The sequence below is a fragment of the Xenopus laevis genome, chromosome 5L (assembly GCF_017654675.1).
Source record: "Xenopus laevis strain J_2021 chromosome 5L, Xenopus_laevis_v10.1, whole genome shotgun sequence".
In the NCBI taxonomy this organism is placed as follows: Eukaryota; Metazoa; Chordata; class Amphibia; order Anura; family Pipidae; genus Xenopus; species Xenopus laevis.
Genome location: NC_054379.1, coordinates 112,376,606 through 112,397,092, shown reverse-complemented (window position 1 = coordinate 112,397,092; position 20,487 = coordinate 112,376,606). Strand labels below are relative to the sequence as shown.

Below are 20,487 nucleotides of genomic sequence, written 5' to 3'. Positions count from 1 at the left end.
AAGAAGGAGATAAGAAGGTCCATTCATGCAGGGGTGGCAGAGGGCCTGATGCATCAGCCCGGTGGGCCCGGACTCCCCCAGTCTGATGCTGTATGAAAAACTAGTGCAGTTAACAGCTAACAGGACAGAATTAAATGATACAATATATATAAAATCTCTATTGGGGTAGCTCTTTGTGGACTAAATATACTGTTAAGAGCCACATGGTGCAGTAAGGGATGATTATGAACCTTCCTCAATCAGATGATACATCTCTCACTTGACAACAAAGATAATCAAATGGCAATAGTAATATATAGTGAATAAAGTACCCCCTCTTGTAAAATATAAGGATATTATAAGTTACCGAGGAGTTTCATGGCCATATAAAAACACGAGGCCGAAGGCCGAGTGTTTTTATACAGGTCATGGAACTCCAAGGTAACTTCTAATATCCTCATATTTTACAACTGGGGGTACTTTATTTATTATAATACACAAGTTTTAGTGAGTCATGTGACAGAAATGACATCAGAACTCACCGTTTATAACTGATGACATCAGAACTCACCGTTTATAAGGATATAATTTACAGGATATTCATGGCTTTTGTGTATTATATAGTAAATAAAGTACCGCCTATTGTAAAATATAAGGATATTATAAGTCACGAGGAGTTCCATTTATACAGGTGGAGTTCCATTTATACAGGAGGTGGAATTGTTTTTCCATCAGTATGTAGCTAGTAAAATGTACTGAGTTATTATTACCGTGACAAAAAAAAATTATTTTAAAAAGGATAAACAATCTGAATTATTTGTTTAAATTGGAGATACCCTTCACATTTTCATAGCTTTCTGGATTGAAACAATAATATTAAGGTACCGGAAAAAACTAATTATTCAAGTAAATACCTGCATTGGCTGGTTTCAAAAACACAACATGTACCTCAATATATTGAGATTCCAAAACATTGTGTACATTTAAAATGTAGTAGTCAGCATAATTCCAAATACACACATCTCCACACAACGATGTCCTGTACAATGAGAAGCATAAGCTTATTTCAGGATAAATAAACGTTATCCCATCTGTGTCAAAAGTGATGTTTTGTATGTTAAGAGCATGCAAAACCCATTTCCAAATAGGCTGGCTAAGCAAATGAAGAGGCTGTCCTTGTATTTATCATAATCACTATAAGTATGTGAGTGAGAGTGTAAGAAGTGCAACAGTCCCAGGAAGGACTTGGCTGTGCTGACACCTAGAGAAAAGTAACAGCACACAAAATGACAGCAAAGTATGCTTTGCTCAACCAAGGGGAGGATAATGAAATGGTATGTTCTATTTTTCTTTATTTACTTATACATTTCAAATTCGCCACTGAGACATGAAGCAAAGTGACAGGAACTACAGACGCTGGCAGAACTAGCCAGCATTCCTAAAATGAAATTAAGATTATTCTTAAACCTTTGGAAAAGAGGTTCTTTATTAATCAGCTTTAGCAGAAGCAGGAGATTATCGTGTTAGTATAAATGGCTTTTTGTATGCCAAAAGAATTTCATTCTGAAAGTTGTTGCTGAAACCTTCCCTCAAGGAACCAGAAAAAGCAAATATATTTATTTTCTGTTTTAATAGAAGAGAAACCTACAAATGCTATTGACTACACAGAGCCATATCTTAATATATCATATATTTCAGTTTTAAAATATGAAGAATTGTAGTTTAACCCACACAAATTTATTTAATAATTACTTTTCAAGGGTAGTATCATACTTGAAAGCACATCCCTAAATGGTGCAATAGCAAGGTGGGTGCTTAAATAAAGCAATCGGTTCATTATGAAAAGGATGATTAAAGATTCATTAGTATAAAAGCAATGTGATCTGGTGATTTGGTTTATCAACACCATACCTTATGTGCAGTTTTGAGCAACAACAATATATATTGATATGTAAATATGTATTTTGAAAAAAAAACTCTGGTTCATTCCCTCATTCCTTCATTCATTCATTCATTCATTTATTTACAAACTGGACATGTAACAATAATGTGTAATGCTGATTTAAAGGCAATACCATTATAAAAGAACATAAAGCAGAATTCACAAATATAAAGGTTTATGTCAGAATTTCCAGGCACATACTTTTTATTATAAATGAAAGCTTGTGGAACAGTGTGGGGATCACACTATGTTAATGATTACTCATCTTTTATGTTGTGTTTTGAGATGATGCAGTTATTTGCACTTAATAACCATGTATTTTCTATATGAGACTACTGACTGCATGTGGACAACATTATTTTATTTTTATTCTATCTTTATTGTATGTTCAGGCTTTATTTTGATTTTTTTTTTTGTGCTGTATACTCTTTTTCACGCCCCCTGCCTCTTGGGGTTTAAATGTTTGGTCTTCACTGTGTGTTGCACTTTGAGAAAGGCTGTATATACTGTATTTACTGCATCGATTATTTTATATATGGCACTGTAAAAAATTATAACATGATATATTTTACCATCCTGCTGTAACATGTCATAGTAAAATAGAGAACAACCAAATATAGAAACAATTTCAGTGGATTAATTAGATGTTACTAGACCCCACAGCAAATTCAAGTACATTAAGCAATTTTATGGTAAAAAGTAGCAATAACAATTCATTTGTAGCTTTACAGAGTATTTGTTTTTAGATGGGGTCAGTGACCCCCATTTGAAAGCTGGAAAGAGTCAGAGGGAGAAGGCAAATAATTAAAAACTATAAAAAAATAATGAAGACCAACTGAAAGGCCAACTTGCTTAGAAGTGGCCATTCTTTAACATACTAAAAGTTAACTTAAAGGTGAACCACCCCTTTAAACCTATTTAAATTGTTACAGCCTTTGGTATTATCATAAAAACATTTTCATTGTATTTGTGTAAAGAGTTCGAATAGGTTAGTACTTTGTTTCTGCTTTACAGATGCCATGAAGCATGATTATGTTTATTATAATGTTAAGTGGCTTCTTATTCAGGTTAAAACCATCAGCGTTTCCTTCCTGTTTTTGGTACTTAAATTGATACTGAGCTGTCCCTATGATACTCTCTCTAGGGTCTGCTTAGTTTAGCTGGTCAGTGTCAGACCAAGGAATAATAGGAATATACAGTATCACTTTAAAAAAAACATCATTATGCTAAAGTGTTTTGAGCATCAAGCTCATTGTGGAGAACAAAACAATGAAGAAGGAACTTTTTTGGCAATTGTACAATGATCAGCCATTTTGTCACATGGGCATAGACAGGAAGTAATGAAGATGTAGGCTGAACAGTTATATATGTGTTATACATAATTATGCAATTATGAGCACTTTCCATGGAAGTCATTGATTTTTGGACTCCCCAAACAACAGTTTCACCCCCTTCTGATCACCAAATTTAAAGGAACAGTAACACCAAAAAATTTAAGTGTTTTAAAGTAATGAAAATATCATGTACTGTTGCCCTGCACTGGTAAAACTGATGTGTTTGCTTTAGAAACACTACTATAGTTCATATAAACAAGCTGCTGTGGAGCAATTGTGGAAATTGAAAAATGGCTATATGGCACAGGTTAACTAATGGTTAACAGAGAACACCATTAGACAGACAGAGCTTATCTGTTATCTGCTGTGTAACTTGAGCTTTTTCTCCTTTGAATGGCTGCCCCCATTGCTACACAGCAGCTTATTTATATAAACAATAGTAGTGTTTCTTAAGCAAACACAGCAGTTTTAACAGTGCAGGGCAACACTGCATTATATTTTTATTACTTAAAAACACTTTTATTTTTTGATGTTACTCTTCCTTTAAGAAAAACAGCAGATTGTTGCTTGGAATTTCTCACTACTACATTTCCAACAATTGCATGATACTAGTGTACCTGAAATTCCAGGTAATTGTCAGATAAATCAGTAGAGAATAATTTTGAGCTTATGGTCACTCAGCCACAGAGCAACTAATTGCTTAATTAATGTAATTCATTTCTAATAATGTATTGTAGTTTGATTCTTATTCATAATTTTCAATAACTTTACAGGAGGTGTTCGGATACAAAACTGTCAGATGGCAACAAGTGCTCTGTATTATTGGCTATATCTTTTCTCTTGGGTTTCTTCGAGTACTCTTTTACTGGAAACCACAGCTGGATGTCTGGTGTCAGTGTATTCCATGCAGTTTTTCACAGGCTGATGTTATATTACTTAGAACCACTGTAAGTATTCTGTTAACATGTCATATCAATACATACAAGTCATAAAAGTGCCGTTTGTTAAGGCATAAAAATAGAGAATATTAACTATGAGATTATATCATAATAGCATAAGCAAATTTCCCTCATAGCAACTAATCAAGTCACATTGGCTTAATGGACCAGTGCCCAAGGTACTGCTTAACCCCCATTTTGATCACATAAAACATCAATCATTTCTATATTTTCTTGGTGAATGATAGTTTTTATAGGGGTGGCATAGACATTTAACTTTATTTATGAATGGTGGGGCAAGATAAAAAGTGCAAAAAATAGACGCAAAGAAATGTTGTTTTGTATCCAGAAACACAACTGTTTTTGCTTCTAGAATGAATCTGTGCCTCATTCTGTATGTAGCAATGCCTGCTTTTGGCAGTGTTCCCTGGAACATGTTCTAGCTTGCACATCATTCAAATGAGCAAGTGAGGAATTTAAAATGTGTTGAGGAGCCCTGTACTAACCGCGTGCCTATGGCAGGCTTAAAGCATAGGGGTCTCTTGTGCCAAATATACTACACTCTGCACCATGAGCCAAATTTTTGTTCAACACTAAGGGGCACATGTACTATGGGTCGAATATCGAGGGTTAATTAACCCTCGATATTCGACCATCGTAGTTAAATCCTTCGACTTCGAATATCGAAGTCGAAGGATTTACCGAAATTCGTACGATCGAGCGATCGAAGGATTTTAATCCATCGATCGAAGGATTTTCCTTCGATCAGAAATTACTTAGAAAGTCTATGGGGACCTTCTCCATAGACTAACATTGGTGCTCGGTAGGTTTTAGGTAGCGAACTAGGTGGTCGAAGTTTTTTTTAAAGAGACAGTACTTCGACTATCGAATGGTCGAATCGTCAAATGATTTTTAGTTCGAATCGTTCGATTCGGAGTTGTAGTCGAAGGTCGAAGTAGCCAATTCGATGGTCGAAGTAGCCAAAAAAACCTTCAAAATTCTACGTTTTTTTCCTTCTAATCCTTCACTCGAGCTAAGTAAATGTGCCCCTAAGTGTGCACTGAGCATTACCAGAGGAGCAAGTGCTTGGGCTCTATAGGTAGCAATTTTAAGCAATTTTAAGCCTTTAGAGTTCAAGCAGTTACATCCATAGCTGTGTTAAACAAACCCTGTTGCTTTTGTATTGACTAAAGACCACAGCTGCATACAGTATTTATGTAAATCTCACAATGTGTTGAAAAGTTCCCATATTGTGATCCTTTTTCTGCTTAAGCCTCCACTATTGTTTGACACACTTAACATGACATAAATGGGCAGTAGCACACAAAGCAGGAGAACCTTAAACAATACTTATTGGAACACGATGACTACATTTCTCAACTGCACGTTTGCATCTTGGAAGTCTGTGCAAGTGGCACACAGAGGGCACTACACTATTCCAGTGTTTGATCTGTTTGATTTCTTAATCTATGGCTGGCTCTTATTACTGAATATTTATTTGTATTTTTTTTTAGCTTTTGAAACCACTGTTACTGACTCTAGTGCTAACTGCCAGAAGAGCATTTCATATCTACAAGTCAACACTATTTTTCAGCTGAAACTAGTGATTCTACTTTTGCCATTATTTAACTTTTAATTTGCAGTGCGCAACATTTTGTAGGTGGGTTGGTGACTTCAGGGGGTGGGGCTATGACACTGCAATCTGCAAGTGGCAGATTGGCCCCCACATCATTAACAGTCCTGTGCAAATATCCTCATTTGGAATTCTACATATGTAATTTTCACCTGGACAACCCTTCAGAAAATTGGTCTTTCTGGGTGGAAACCCTATCTACAGTTCTCTATATGGCCAAAAGTATGTGGGTATTTAAGGCACACATCACACATTGCTGATACAGGTGCTATTTGGGGACAGGCCAAGCCAGTCGGATGCCCCACTTAAATTACTAACATTTCCATTCTTCCCACAGTGGGATGCATTGGAAGGCCAATGAGAGCCAGCCCAAGCCTGATCAACAAACATCAGTACCAAACTCTTACATATGAACTGAAGCTAATGCTTCAAACTATTGGGCAAATTCACTAAGCTCCAAAAATGTGCTAGCGACGCCTTTGCTGCACTTCGCCAGGGCGCCGGTAATTCACTAAAATCCGAAGTTGTGCTCAGGGAGGCGAAAGTTGTGCTTGTGTTAATTCGTCTAGCAAAACAAAGTTACGCTAGCGATGCCTAATTTGCATACGACACCAAGTTAAAGTACAATGGACGTATATGTAGCAGCAAATACATTACACTACACAAGCCTGGGAAAGCTTCATAAAATAAAATAGAGTTGTTATTTTGCCCTATACATGTGCCCACTGTATAGTTTAGATGCCATATGTTAGGAAATGTAGGGGGGGAAGGAGGGTACCCCCAAAAAATTTACGATCTTTTTCAGCCTATCACCCTTAAAAAGTAAAAGACCCCAACGTTTTTTGGAACTTAGAAAAAATTATTTCAAGTTCTTTTGAAGCAATCCCTATCTACTCTATTGCACTTCGCCTGGTCTGAGGTGGTGAAGGCAAGTCTGGCGCAAGAGGTAATGTTCAGTAAAATGCGCAAGTTAGTGAATTATCGTAGTTACATCCCTTCGCCATAGCACAACTTCGCCTGGCGGAAGGGAGCGAAGTAGCGCTAGAGTAGGTCCACTTCGCTAGCGAATTTACGCCAGCACCCGTTAGTAAATCGGCGAAGTACCAAAATGAATTTGCACTAGCGTTAGCTGCTTTTTAAAAAGCAAAGAGAGGACCAACTTCATATTAACATACCCTTGGAAGATATTGAAAAAAAATGTGTCCATTTACTTTGGTAATAAAAGCAATCTATAAAAAGGCTGCGTCTTTTACTAATATTGTTAAATACTGAAAGTGTTGTTTTCTTCTAAATTGCAATGTTGTGTGTTCTTTTTTGGCAGGATGATCACAGGGAATTTTCCAAAAAGAAGGTGATAGAGATTAGTCCCCGCACACAAGGATCAAAATCTGATCATCAGACTATTACTAAGAAAAATTCCATCATAGACAAATCATTAATGAAGCCAATGGGCAAGGTAATCATTTGCAAGAAAGTTGTTTTATTTTAAACGCTTAAAAAAAACCCAAAGAAATAAAGATGCTGCATGTGATAATTCATTATAATACAGTTCATATTTAACTACATAATTGACAAGACAGTTTACCTTGTGATAGACAAGGGGGTATTATATGAAGTGGTGATATGAAAAGGCATTTTGTTTACTTGATCTGCAGTCTGTTTTATAAAGATTTTATTCTGGTTGCTCTCTCTGAGGTCCTAGTATTTCTATTTATTTTTTTTAGTGCTTGCCCTTTACTTCATTTATCTTGTGTGAAGTTTATTTGAATGTGTCTTTCATACTTTAATCCATTAACCATGTTCTGTATACATTTGCTTTCTGGGCCATACTGCTATATTATTTTTTTTATTCTGTTTCTGAGACTGGAATATGAATAGGATCGAGCCTAAATCGAAAGATTAGTAATAAAAAGTAACAATAACTTGGAATTGGCTATTCTATAACATATCAAAAGTAAATTTAAAGGCAAACAACCCCTTTTATTATATCTCTCAACAGATCCGCTATATAGAAGCACAGAAAATTCGTTATGTATGGAATACAGTTGAAGGAAAGTTTCAGAAAATTGGGTGAGTGCAAAAAAAATGCAGACTGCTTTTTAATAGTATGAGACTACTTTAGACTTTAAAGAAACCTTATTATTTTATGAATCTCATTAAAGCATTCTGGAGGAAGATCTGTCATGCTCAGACATACACTCGAAATTTGGTTCTGGTCTAACTGCTGAAGAGCAAGAAATCAGGTATGATACATTCCCAACATACAGAATATGACATACGTACAACAACAGTCAGATTAAATAAGAAGTAAAAATGCGAAATAAAAACCTTATTTAATTTTTTTTTAATATACATGCTTTTCTATCATCTTACATAGTTATTTGGGTATGAAATAGACATTGCTCTATCCAAACCGATAGTGGTTACAATGGGAAATAAATATTATTTCTATGTAAATAACTGGAAAACTGGGTAAATGCAATTGTTTTATCTGGTGTTTCATGTCTACGTATCGTCTCATACTCTAAAAGTTCTTCTTGTAGTTTAAATGATCAATGTTCTTTTGCTATGTGCAGGCAACAGGTCTGTGGCCTTAATTCAATAGAAGTGGAAATTAAACCTATCTGGATTATACTTATCAAAGAGGTAAGTTTAATTTTAGGGAGGAAAACTATCCTGAGAAAGAGGCACATAACGAATGACTGGAAAGGAAACCTGAGAAATATGTTTATCAATGGATAAATGTTTAAGATAGCAAGTTATTACTAGATTATAAGACATTTTGAAATGGTCATTGTAAATTCAAGTGTAGAAGTCAATATTTGTGCATGCATTCCTGTGTGTGGGGGTGAAATAAGCATTGTGCCGGGGTTTATACAAATTAGGAACTATTTGAATATGTAAAAGAAGGTAAGGAGTATCTGACTTTAGACTAAGGCAGAATAAAATAGTGTCAGAGTGTGCAATTGTCACCCATAACCTGGGTACGAAGAAAGCTAAGAAGTTGCAGATGTAATATCATCATAATGCTAAAGTTCATTATATATCAAATATTTAAATTCATGCAGAATATTCCAGGATTCCAGTGAGACAAAACATTCCCCAATACATAAACACTGGGACTCTAATAGAACTTCAGGACAGATTACAATTTAGAGAGCACAATCTCTGATCCTGATTAGGTGCAAAACATTTTAGGAGATTTCCTTCCCTGATGAAGCTGCCAGTGCTTGTAAGGCTGGAGAAGTATAAATCTGATGCAATGGAATATGGTCAAACAGATGTGTGGGGGGGTCTGAGAAAGAAATGTATCATTAGATTCAAAGATAATGAGGAGAAAGATGGTTGTAGGCTATAAGAACATTTGGGGGCAAATTTACTTATGGTCGAATATCGAGGGTTAATTAACCCTCGATATTCGACTGCCGAATTGAAATCCTTCGACTTTGAATATTGATCTTTTAATCCATCGATCGAACGTTTTTTCTTCGACCTAAAAATTGTTTAAAAGCCTATGGGGACTTTGGTAGCTTTTAGGTGGCGAACTAGGGGGTTGAAGTTTTTTTTTAAAGAGACAGTACTTCGACTATCGAATGGTCGAATAGTCGAACGATTTTTAGTTTGAATCGTTCGATTCGAAGTCGTAGTCGAAGGTCGATGGTTGAAGTAGCCAAAAAAATCATTCGAAATTCGAAGTTTTTTTTCTTCTATTCCTTCACTAAAGCTAAGTAAATGGGTCCCCAGGTGATGAATGAAATTACCGTTTTATTGAAATAGTTCTGCATTTCATGTTCTGGTGATTTGCAGCAGTGTGAGCAACCTTAACCCCCCCAGTCTGGGTAAGAAAACAGCAAAGAAGTTATCGATGTCTGATAATACTGTCATCAGGGTTACATTTTTTTTATCATGTATTAAAGCATGCAGGATATTTCAAGGTCCCCAGTGAGACACAACATTCTAGTGAAGCCAAAATAGAAATTCATTGACGGGACTTAGTTTAGAGAAGATCAGCTCTAATGCAGTATTTAGTGTAAGGAAAATTAGGTGATTAATGCTGTTAAGTGGAAATGAACAGGTGTGAAATACTACAAATATATGTAAAGGTTACATTCCTGACCCTCAACAAATTCTTGAAGGTGATGTAGTACAAACCCACTTAGATAAGTGCCAGTTATTCTTAAACAGATAATAATTTCAGAAGAAGAACAAAGCCGTATCTGGTGGCACCTTAGATTTAATATTTAGCAGTCTATAGTAGCAATTACTAATATAGTAGCAATTACACAAATAACATGGCTCATTTACAATTACAAGGAATGTCATCAAGTGCAAGTGAGGAAAAAAGGAGACTGAAATGTGCCCTTTATGATTGTTTGAACCAATTATGCCACACTGAAGTCAGGTGTGCAACATACCACAATATGTAATTTGGGGATAGCCATAGGAGGTGCAATCTTATTATAATTCATATTTACAGAATGGTCCATTCACAGTGGACAAACAGAAATCCACAGAAAAACTGGGAGAAAATTTTGGGAAAATGAGGAGCAAATTTAGTATATTAGCTGTGATATTAAGGCTTAATCCTTTTTTTGTTTTGCAGATCTTCAACCCATTTTATGTTTTTCAAGTCTACTCTTTATCTATCTGGATGTGGTGTGCCTATGTTGAATACAGCTGCGTCATTTTAGCCATGTCTATTTTATCCATAATTGCAACTGTATACAATCTGAGAGTAGTAAGTACTGAAATCTCCCTTTTAATAAAAGTTACAGTATTTTATTTATTTTACAGAAAGGTAACACATTTGTTTTTTCCTTTTTCACCCATAGCAATCTGTGAAACTACACAAAATGTCTATTTCGTATAACAGCATCATGGTTACTGTACTTCGTAAAAATGGAGGTATTTTAAGATCAAAATGTACTGGGAATCATTTTCTAATACTGATTCAGTATAAAATACATTGCAACAGACTTTAATTAGTACATGGACATTTAGTTATGCAGCAAAAGCTTCAGCTTGGGATAATTTGCTGTCCCCTTTACCACATCTGTATATTGGTGCTGATCTGGTTGCTAGGTTTCCACTGACCCTAGAAACTGTTTAAAGGCTTTAATGAAATACTTTAATGGCAGGAAACAATATTGAATAACATCAATAAATATCTATACTCAAAATGCATCTGCTTTTATGCAACTGTAAATGATATGCATTTTATGCTTTTGCATTCTGATGTCAGAACACACTCTTTATAACTTAAAGAGACATACACCCTGCTTTATCATGCCAACTCTTTAAAAGAAATTAATTACATTAAGGGGGTTATTTACTAAAATCCAGATTTATTTCATTGTCCCAGTAAAAAAGTCACACAAACTCCCATGCCAGATTTTGCCTTACTTATCAGTAAATTAATTCATTAATAAAATTAATCAGATTGGTAAAAAACTATAAAAAATTTATTTTTGGGCTAAACCCAGCACAGCCCATGATAACTTCAATTTGGGATAGGTGCCTCTGCCATTGACTTATACAGGGCCTTGACAGGTCTGAGATGGCAGATTTTCTAGTTCTGGCTTTTTGCAGCATCGGGGTATAATCTCGAAAAATTAAAGTTTTTATCTTCATGAAAAATTTGAGTTTATGCCCCAAAAAGCTTGATCAGAAAAATTTGAGGTTTAGTAAATAACTCCCTAAAAGTAGGATCTATCTGAGGTGCATAGATTATGCATTTGGATAGCCTGTTGTGAAAGCAAACTATGAAGGAGGTCTGATGTCTCCATTGTGGGATAAGATACAACAATGCACTGCTAAAGCAGATGTGAAATGGAAAGACTGCAGCCAGTTGGGGAGCTAGTCACACGTTTCCTTGGGATGAGCAAGCAAGCTCATAAGGAAATTGAAGGGTAGGGTGGGCACATCAGGAGTCATATAGTGAATAAAATAAGCTAGCAAAAGAGCTGTTTTGATGTCCTGACTTGAGGGAAAGCAGTTAGGGAGGGGGTAGAATGGGCAATAAAACTCTCATCATCTCTCTCTCTCTCTCTCTCTCTCTCTCTCTCTCTCTCTCTAACTCTCTCTCTATATATATATGCAACATTTTTATCATTTTTATTTTCATTTTAATCAGAGCTTAAAGAAGTAGAATCTCAGACTTTGGTTCCAGGAGATGTGATTATACTATATATATCTGAAAACAAACACTTCTTACCCTGTGATGCCATACTAATAAATGGAGCATGCACAGTTAATGAAGGAATGCTAACAGGTACACAAACAGTATTTTAAGAAATATCTTTGGAAACAATATCATGTTTTAGAACATTTATAAATTAGATTTTCTATCCCAGTTTCAGATTGCATCCCTCAATGAATTGAAGTCTTGTAATGCCTGATGTGTACAATGTTTTTGTTTATCTAATAGGACATGAGAGTGGTTTCCATTTGAATGTGGAATTTGTAAGCATTGCACATGTGCTTTAATCATAAAATGTAATATGTTTTTTGGTTCCCAGGGGTAAAAATAATAAGATTTTGTACCAGAGAAAAAAAATGGGCAACTTGTGGATTGCACAATGGTACCTGCTTATACCACAAACACAAAGCAACCCCTTGAGGCACCCATGGCCTAGAGTTGGCAGTTATTCCAAGGTTTTCTATATGGGTTTAGTCCATGAGCTCTGAAGCAAACAATTGAAAATAAACAACTATTTATATTTATCTATATTTTGCAATTAGAGCTCTAAAAAATAGAGATCCTCATGACCATCACTGAATTCTGACTTGACTTTGTCTCTTCAACCACTCCTTGACTGTGGTAGTACAAAATTCCTATGACAAGGTAATTCAGAGGTTAAAAGTTGTGGTAGAAACAAAAACTGTACATATATGCATACCTCCCAACTGTCCTGTTTTGATCGGGATAGTCCCGCTCTTGACAGCTCAACCCACAGTCCCGCATTTGTACTGAAATGTCCCAACTTTTTATTTGATCTCCTGCACTGAACAGCCAGAAAAAGATACAAAGTTTATAACTTAATTGGCTTTTGGCAGAGATCCCAGAATAGATACTTAGGGGCACATTTATTAAGCGTCAAATTTAGATATTAATATACTTCAAAATTCGGCCATCGATTTTGATACTTCGATAGTAGAAGTATTTTTTCGATCGAAGTAAAAATCAAACCATTAGAAAGATTTTACAAAAAAATACTTTGACTACTCAAAACTTAGCCAAACACTCAGAAAGGTTATAGTATGTCCCCCATAGGCTAAACAGCAATTTACCAGGTTTAAGGTGTCCAATTCGAAGTTTTTTAAAGAGACAGTACCTCGATTTTTTGAATGGTAGAATTTTCAAAGTTTTTTCAATTCAAATCTAATTTTGGCCTATTCGATGGTCGAAGTACCCAAAAATTACTTTGAAATTCGAAATTCGTTTTTGCATTTGAATATTTAATCGACCCTTAGTAAATGGGCCCCTTAGATACTTTTGTAACAGTTTTAGATAAGGAGGTCTCTTGGGAGAACTAAGACTCAAATCTTAAAGGGCATTTCACCTTCAGAAGCAATACTGTAATAACACATAAAAACCACAGAAATGTGTTCAAACTTTCATAACCTGGCAGATTTTGTAAAATGGACATGGTAATTAGTGGGTCTCCACAAAAATGGGCTCGGTCAACAAAAATTTGCCATGCTACGTGCGGCAAATCTTTTTGTCCCACTTTCTGTCACATCACTGCTCCCGTTGCATTCCTATAATGTTATAATCCCTTAATACGAATCCAGCACAGGACTTGGCATATTTTAAGTGACATTGCAATAGTGCCCCCATACTTTCAACTTTCTTTTTCTTTATTTTTTATTGAGCATCTGTTTAAATGGCTACAAATTTACACTCAGGGTCCATTTACATGTTATGTATGTATGTATATGTCAATCATACTTTCTAACCCTTTTCCCCCTCTATAGAAATAAGTCAAGTCAACTGGACTTGCTGTGTTTTTTCCTTGAAGACGTTTCACCAGTCATCCAACTGGCTTTTTAAATTCTGGATAACTTGTAAATAGGATCTTTTTTTGGGAATATATATCCTCTGGAATGTTGCTCCAATAATCTGTTTATCATAATCCACAAGCATGTCATGAAGTTAGGTGTTGATTGTATTAGCAAAATTGGAGCTTTAAGGTGTTATTAAACCTTCCACGGAGAGGTGCCAAAACAGCATTGTATGTGGCAGACAATATATCTCGCACTCCACGCCTCTATTCAAACTTGGTTTTTCAGTTTTCACATAAATGGCTTCTTTAACACCTCTTTTGAACCAGTTGCTCTCCTGGTCTAGAATCTGGACTTGGCAACTTTTCTTTTAGATGTAGGTACACAGCTGAGTCCTGACCAGAGGAGCTGACTCTTCTGTGCTGCACCATACGCTGGTGTAACTGTTGTTTGGTTTCCCCCACATACAAATCAAAACAATCTTTGCTGTACTGCACACACAATGTTACTCTTCTTGTGCTTTCGGGTTGGGCCTTTTGGGTGAACTAGTTGCTGCCTCAGTGTGTTGCTGGGTTTAAAGCAGATAGGGATGTGGTGTTTATTAAAAACCCTTCTAAGTTTTTCTGACACCCCAGCTACATATGGGAGGATCAAGTTCTTTCTCCTGTCTTGTTTTCCACCTTCACCGGTAGTCTTGGTGTTATTGCTGCTCTTTCTACCGGTTTTGATAAAAACCCAATCTAGATACCAACACATCTTCAGGGCCCCTCTGAGATGCTGCATCTCTTTCAACTTAGCCTCTGTGCTTGTCTGCTCTGTGATGTGGAGTTTTGATAACCCCCAGTTTGTGATCTAGTGGATGGTGGGAGTCACACAGAAGGTACTGGCCTGTGTCAGTAGGCTTCCTGTAGACCTCTATTTCCAGATTTCCACCCTCTCTAACTCTTACCAAGCAGTCCAAAAAAGCCAGTGTTTATCTTGCACATCTTCTCGTGTAAACCTGATGCTGTGGTCCACTGTGTTGATGTGTTCAGTGAAAGTCTGTACCTTCTTGTAGCAGACTAAGGTGCTACTGACTGACCAGCTGGGTCTGATGAGCCTCAGGTGGCTAATCAGGAGCCCTTAAATCCCAGGCTGGTCAGTCTATGAGGATCTCTGACTGAGAGAGACTGGAAAAGAGAGTCTGGGATCCTGACAGTAAGAATCCTATGTACCTGTGCACACACAGTAACAGGTGTGAAAGATCTGTAATTTGACTGCCTTTTTGTTATTGTTGCTTATACTGCTACTGAAAGACATTGCTGTTGTTTTGGAAAGAAAGCTGCCTTTATTTTTACCTGTTTGCTGCCGGCTGGAAATAAAAGCCATTTTCTTGAAGAGACTTTTGCTGTCCTGACGCTTACTCTGTGGGAACCTGTCATACTCCTGTGTGTGTATTTTAACCTATGTCATCCGCATATCAGAGACAATGACTGGGAGTGATTCCTTTGGAACTATCCAGGGTCTTTCTTTCCACTTCCTCCATGTACAGGTTTGCCACAGTGAGCAAAACTGGCCATCCCATTGTGCATCCATGCTTCTGTCTGTAGAACTTATCCTTGTACTTGATATAGGTGGTACTTATACATAGGTCCAGTAAGGAACATACTTTGTTCTGTTGTCAAGGGTGTTGTCTTTTAGCAACCGTTTTCTCACTGTTTTAACTGCCTCTGTGATGGGAATAAATGTAAAAAGAGAAGTAACATCAAAGGATACAATGGTTTGTTCTGTGCCCAGTACCAACCCTTGGATTTTGTTAGTAAAATCCTGGAAGTTCTGGATGTGATCATCTGTATTTCTAACCAAATGGGCTAGGATGTTGGCTAGGCTCCCAGTGATATCATACCATGCTGGCTTGGGTGCTAAAATGGACCGCCGCTGGGATTATAATAGTGCACAAGGGCTGTAGGAGGCAATAAAAAGGTCATTTCAAGAATAAAGGTGGTCATACGTGGGCAGATTTTTTTTTTACTTCCAAACGATTCCAGTGTGATATTATGACATTAGAATAACTTATCGAATAACTTATCGGGGACCTTTAGGCCTGTGGCACATGTAAGATTTCTCCAGAGATACCCCTTTACAGCGCCTGCAATTGTCATGAACTGATGTCATAATGGCAAAATAATAATTATTATCAATGCCTAATATTTGAGACAAGTACAAATAGAAAATATATAATACTAACTCTTAATGGCATGGCATTTTGGTCATATTGGGTTATGTTAAGGCAGGATAATTTTGGTAAGACATTTTCTTACCATCATGGGGTACATGCTAGGGCCCCATATACAGCTGTTTCAACGGACATTTCATCTTATCAGATTGAAAAGAGGTTGTCTAGACAGAAAACCTGAACTGTTGTTGCCTTTCATAAAAGTGGCAGAAACCAGCAAATAGTCCCCTTGTTGATCAGGGCAATTTGGTGACTGCATGAAAATAAATCCCCTGCTTTCAAAATCCAACCAAATAGATTGCAAGAGAATCACCCATGTGTCCTCGGTGCTTGTAATGGTTTGTTTCTTTCCAGACAGTGATATTTTATTGATAATTAACATTTCATATTTTCACACAAGTATTTGTACATATAGTATAACTGACAAAGAATGGCCATTTATGAAGTTTACTACAAGAATATTGTCATTTTTAGGGGAAAGTACTCCAGTCTCAAAGGTCCCTTTGCCTCGCATCGAAAGCTCCATGCCATGGAAAATGCAGTGTGGAGAAGACTACAAGAGACACGTTCTGTTTTGTGGAACAGAGGTCATTCAGATAAAAGCGTATGGTCAGGATCTAGTAAAAGCTGTTGTTATTCAAACAGGTGAGTTTTATAATCTTTACTTCTTAATATTTGTCTTTAGCCCAAAGTTTTTTAATTGTAAAATTTGAAAATATACATTTGTACATAGACCTTAATAGCACATGTTCAAAGAGGTTGAAATGCAAAATTCTCAAGTGTTCTAATTGTTTATATGTATTTAGGATTTAACACTACGAAAGGAGATCTTGTGAGAGCCATTCTGTATAACAAACCCATGAATGTAAAGCTGCACAGAGAGGCCATGCGGTTTCTTCTTGTGCTTGTGTTTATTTCTTTATTGGGAGTTGCTTACTCTGCTGCTGTATTCAAAAAGAATGGGGTAAGTTCAAATATAAAAGAAAGTAAACATATAATTATTGTGACTGTTATGATTTTGTGATTTAGTCCTGAAAACATAAGCGTTAGAATAGTGTTTTCTTGAAGTCAGAAAAAATTAGATTAATGGGCGAAAAAAGGAAAAGATTGAGCTATATTAGAATAATGTGTAGAAGGTAGAGCAGAAGAGAAAGAAAAGGGAAAAATGGGAAGGGAAAATCTAGAGTTACTTGGAACATCCACCAAATATTGAAAAATAAAAAGGAGGTGAAATCTAGAAAGAGTAGAAAGAGGAGTTTATAGTACAAGAATGGACATTTGGGTAAAATGAAAAAGAGGTTAGAAAGAAAACTGAATGTAATGAGATAGCAGATAGAAGAATGTTACAGGTCAAGAAGTAGAAGAAGAGAAGGGAGATTAAAAATAATTTAGGAGAGAACATAGAGATTTACTAACATAGTTGCTAAAATGCACTCGTGTAGCTACCCATAGAAACCATAAGTACATCATTTTGATTAGTCTTCTGCATGTTAGATTAGGGTTTAATGGGTTCATAGTGCATCAGACAGTTAAGAAACTCCCCATTTTCCATCATCCTTAATTGTTTTCCAGGGGATCAGGATTAATACTTTTGTGACCCTAATATTTATATAATATCAGTTATGTTCACAAATTTCCCATTATTATAGGGGATCCCTAAACAACATGGTGACCCAATATTGGTCCCAACCCATAGAATAAACATCCCTGAATTACATAATCTTGTGGTGTAGACTGTGGGGATCGTGTTAACACAGGGTATAATCAAAATCAATGTCATGAGGCTTCTGCCTCTCAAACTGAATCAAATGTGAACATTTTAAAAACACCTTTACTACTTGTGCCCTCCTCCTGCTCCTGTAAATATAGGTATATGGGAATGAATGAGTGAGGGGTTAGTTAGGAGAAGCTAACTACCGTGCCACACCAGTCTGCCCCTTATGAATGCAGTGGACGTCTCTGTCAGGGAAGTGCGATCCTGCTTGTAGGGTGTTAAGTGAAGAGCAGTGTGCAAAAAACATTACAGCTTGTATCTGCACTTGAGCCCCAGTTGCTCAGGCCTTGCGCCTGATATCTAAAAGACCATCCATGATTTTTACAGTAATACCGTATAGAAAATAAATAGTGTAGATATCACTTTGTAGATTATAGGAGAATAGATATGATAAGAGTACACTAATAAAGCATTTTATCCTTTTCTCCATCCCAACATCTAGGCCAGCGTACATGAGATAGTGATGATGTCCTTACTAATTCTAACATTAGCTGTAAATGCCACTCTACCTGCTTCTCTGACACTGGGTCTTCTCTACGGCCAGACGAGGCTGAAGAAACTGGGAATATTCTGCATCAGCCCCCAGAGGATTATTTTAGCTGGTCAACTGAACCTTGTCTGTTTTGATAAAGTAAATACAAATCTTCACTGAAAGTTTGTAGAATATTGGTTCACAGGTAGCTTAAAATGGTGCCACAGACTGATTTACAAAAGATAAGATGATTAATATATTTGTTCTTTAATAAACAAGCAGAGCAAAAGAAAATGTTCTTAAGACTGGCAGTGAATGATACACTCTTCCATTCACTAACAAATGTTTCTGTTAAGAAGGACTTTTCACAAACAGTTACAAAGGCACATATTTATCAATCAATGGATTGGTTTTCTATGCACTTGTATTGGGATCTTCTGGACATATTTATTAACTAGTGAAAGTGACAGCTTACTCTGATAAGTATGCCACTAAAAATACCGTACAAGTGAAGAGATAGAGGCGGAATGTGCCCCTATGTGTTTCAATGATTTCAAAGGACATTGATCTGAATGACACATAAATGCTGATATAATTCTGGTTAGTAAATATGAATACTATGTTTATCAAGTAGTGCATACAATGCACTACTTTGTTTAAAGTAGAGTGCTGGCTGGGGAAAGTGTTTTGCTTTACTTGAAAAAATGCAATGGTCACTTCTTGCATTGGAGAGTAAATTTCCTTCTACTCATGTAAATAGTGATACCCTGTATTTGCTTTCTGGCAAACAACAGAAGTGTTCGCTTGCCCTAGTTTACATTGACTGTCACTATTGCCTGATGAGGTCTCTCTCTAATTCAGCTGTCGCAGTGGAACCTGTAAAGCAGTGGGTTTCAGACTATTTCAGGGGCCGGGGGTCCGAAAATCCTACTGTAAATACTGTACTATTAAAAGTTTTGTAAAAAAATATATGGCATTGCAATTCAAGGGGGTAGTTGTTCAATGACAGTATCTCTTTAATTGTTCATTAATTCAATGTCTTGAAATTCAGACAGGTACATTGACAGAAGATTCTTTAGATTTACATGGTGTTCTTCCTTCTAATGGAACTAGGCAAGTTCTTTCTATAACTTTAAGAAACTGTTCACAATAACCACCCATTACATGTATTTGTCTATATATAACCCTAATTTAGCCATTATAAATTTAAGCGGTCCTAAGTAAATATTTCTGTGTTAGTGTTAACATAGAATGCTTGTCTTGAGTTTTATGTCCTTTAATGTCTATTATTTTATTGATGGAATGACAGTATGTAGTGTTAGAAATAATCATGTAGGAGTACCGCACATGAGGAAATCCTTCCAACCCAATTTATGGACAAGAGATTTAGTAAACATTGGTTATACCTACTCAGAACTGGGCCCCTGCACAACCTGCACAACCCCTGCTGTCAACTTTTTTACATTGTCTACGTCAGGGATCCCCAACCTTTAGAATCCGTGAGCAACATTCAGAAGTAAAATGACTTGGGGAGCAACACTAGCATCAAAAATGTTCCTGGCATGCCAAATAAGGGCTGTTATTGGCCATTTAGTAGCACATATGTGGATCGTCAACCTACATTGAGGCTCTGTTTGGCAGTACACCTGGTTTTTATGCAACCAAAACTTGCCTCCAAGCCTGGAATTTAAAAATCAGCACCTGCCACTGGCAGCAACATCCAAGGGGTTGGAGAGCAACATGTTGCTCACAAGCTACGGGTTGGGGATCACTGGTCTAGGTCATTGTCTAAGTGCATAGCCTTAGGTCTGTAAATTGGATGAGTGGTATAGGATACATGAGAATACAAAACTGTAAACATGTTTAACATAAAAATTTAATTGTGTATGTCAGTATCAGTTACATGAAGTAGAAGCACACAATCATTAACAAGTCATACATATGTGTTCTGCAATTATGTATTTTTGTACCTCTAGCTTTCAGGATATACATCTCTTTTCCTCTGCAAAAACAATGCCGTGGAGCCCTCTGCTAGGAGCTATGGCAAGTTGTCACTCTCTTATTATGGAGGATGGTAAAATGCAAGGAGACCCATTGGACTTGAAGATGTTTGAAGGAACAGGCTGGGTAATTCATTATTATTATCATTTGTACTTGTATTGCATGTTGTATTAGAAGATGTACATTACAAATGAC

The 20,487-nt window shown here is 36.4% G+C and overlaps 1 protein-coding gene across 2 annotated transcripts in view; it reads left to right on the top strand.

The window, feature by feature from the left end:
* Positions 1 to 1,209: 1,209 nt before the first annotated feature.
* Positions 1,210 to 20,487, top strand: part of atp13a5l.2.L (ATPase type 13A5 like gene 2 L homeolog) — a 46,533-nt gene continuing 27,255 nt past the window's right edge. For both annotated transcript variants that reach the window (XM_041563264.1, XM_018263605.2), the window contains exons 1-14: positions 1,210 to 1,313; positions 4,029 to 4,202; positions 7,148 to 7,282; positions 7,826 to 7,896; positions 7,989 to 8,069; positions 8,403 to 8,472; positions 10,430 to 10,564; positions 10,659 to 10,731; positions 11,960 to 12,097; positions 16,520 to 16,690; positions 16,852 to 17,009; positions 18,262 to 18,450; positions 19,343 to 19,404; positions 20,268 to 20,418. In XM_041563264.1, the coding sequence (XP_041419198.1) occupies positions 1,266 to 1,313; positions 4,029 to 4,202; positions 7,148 to 7,282; positions 7,826 to 7,896; positions 7,989 to 8,069; positions 8,403 to 8,472; positions 10,430 to 10,564; positions 10,659 to 10,731; positions 11,960 to 12,097; positions 16,520 to 16,690; positions 16,852 to 17,009; positions 18,262 to 18,450; positions 19,343 to 19,404; positions 20,268 to 20,418 (1,656 nt within the window). In that variant the 5' untranslated portion in view covers positions 1,210 to 1,265. The remainder of the gene's footprint in view (positions 1,314 to 4,028; positions 4,203 to 7,147; positions 7,283 to 7,825; positions 7,897 to 7,988; positions 8,070 to 8,402; positions 8,473 to 10,429; positions 10,565 to 10,658; positions 10,732 to 11,959; positions 12,098 to 16,519; positions 16,691 to 16,851; positions 17,010 to 18,261; positions 18,451 to 19,342; positions 19,405 to 20,267; positions 20,419 to 20,487) is intronic.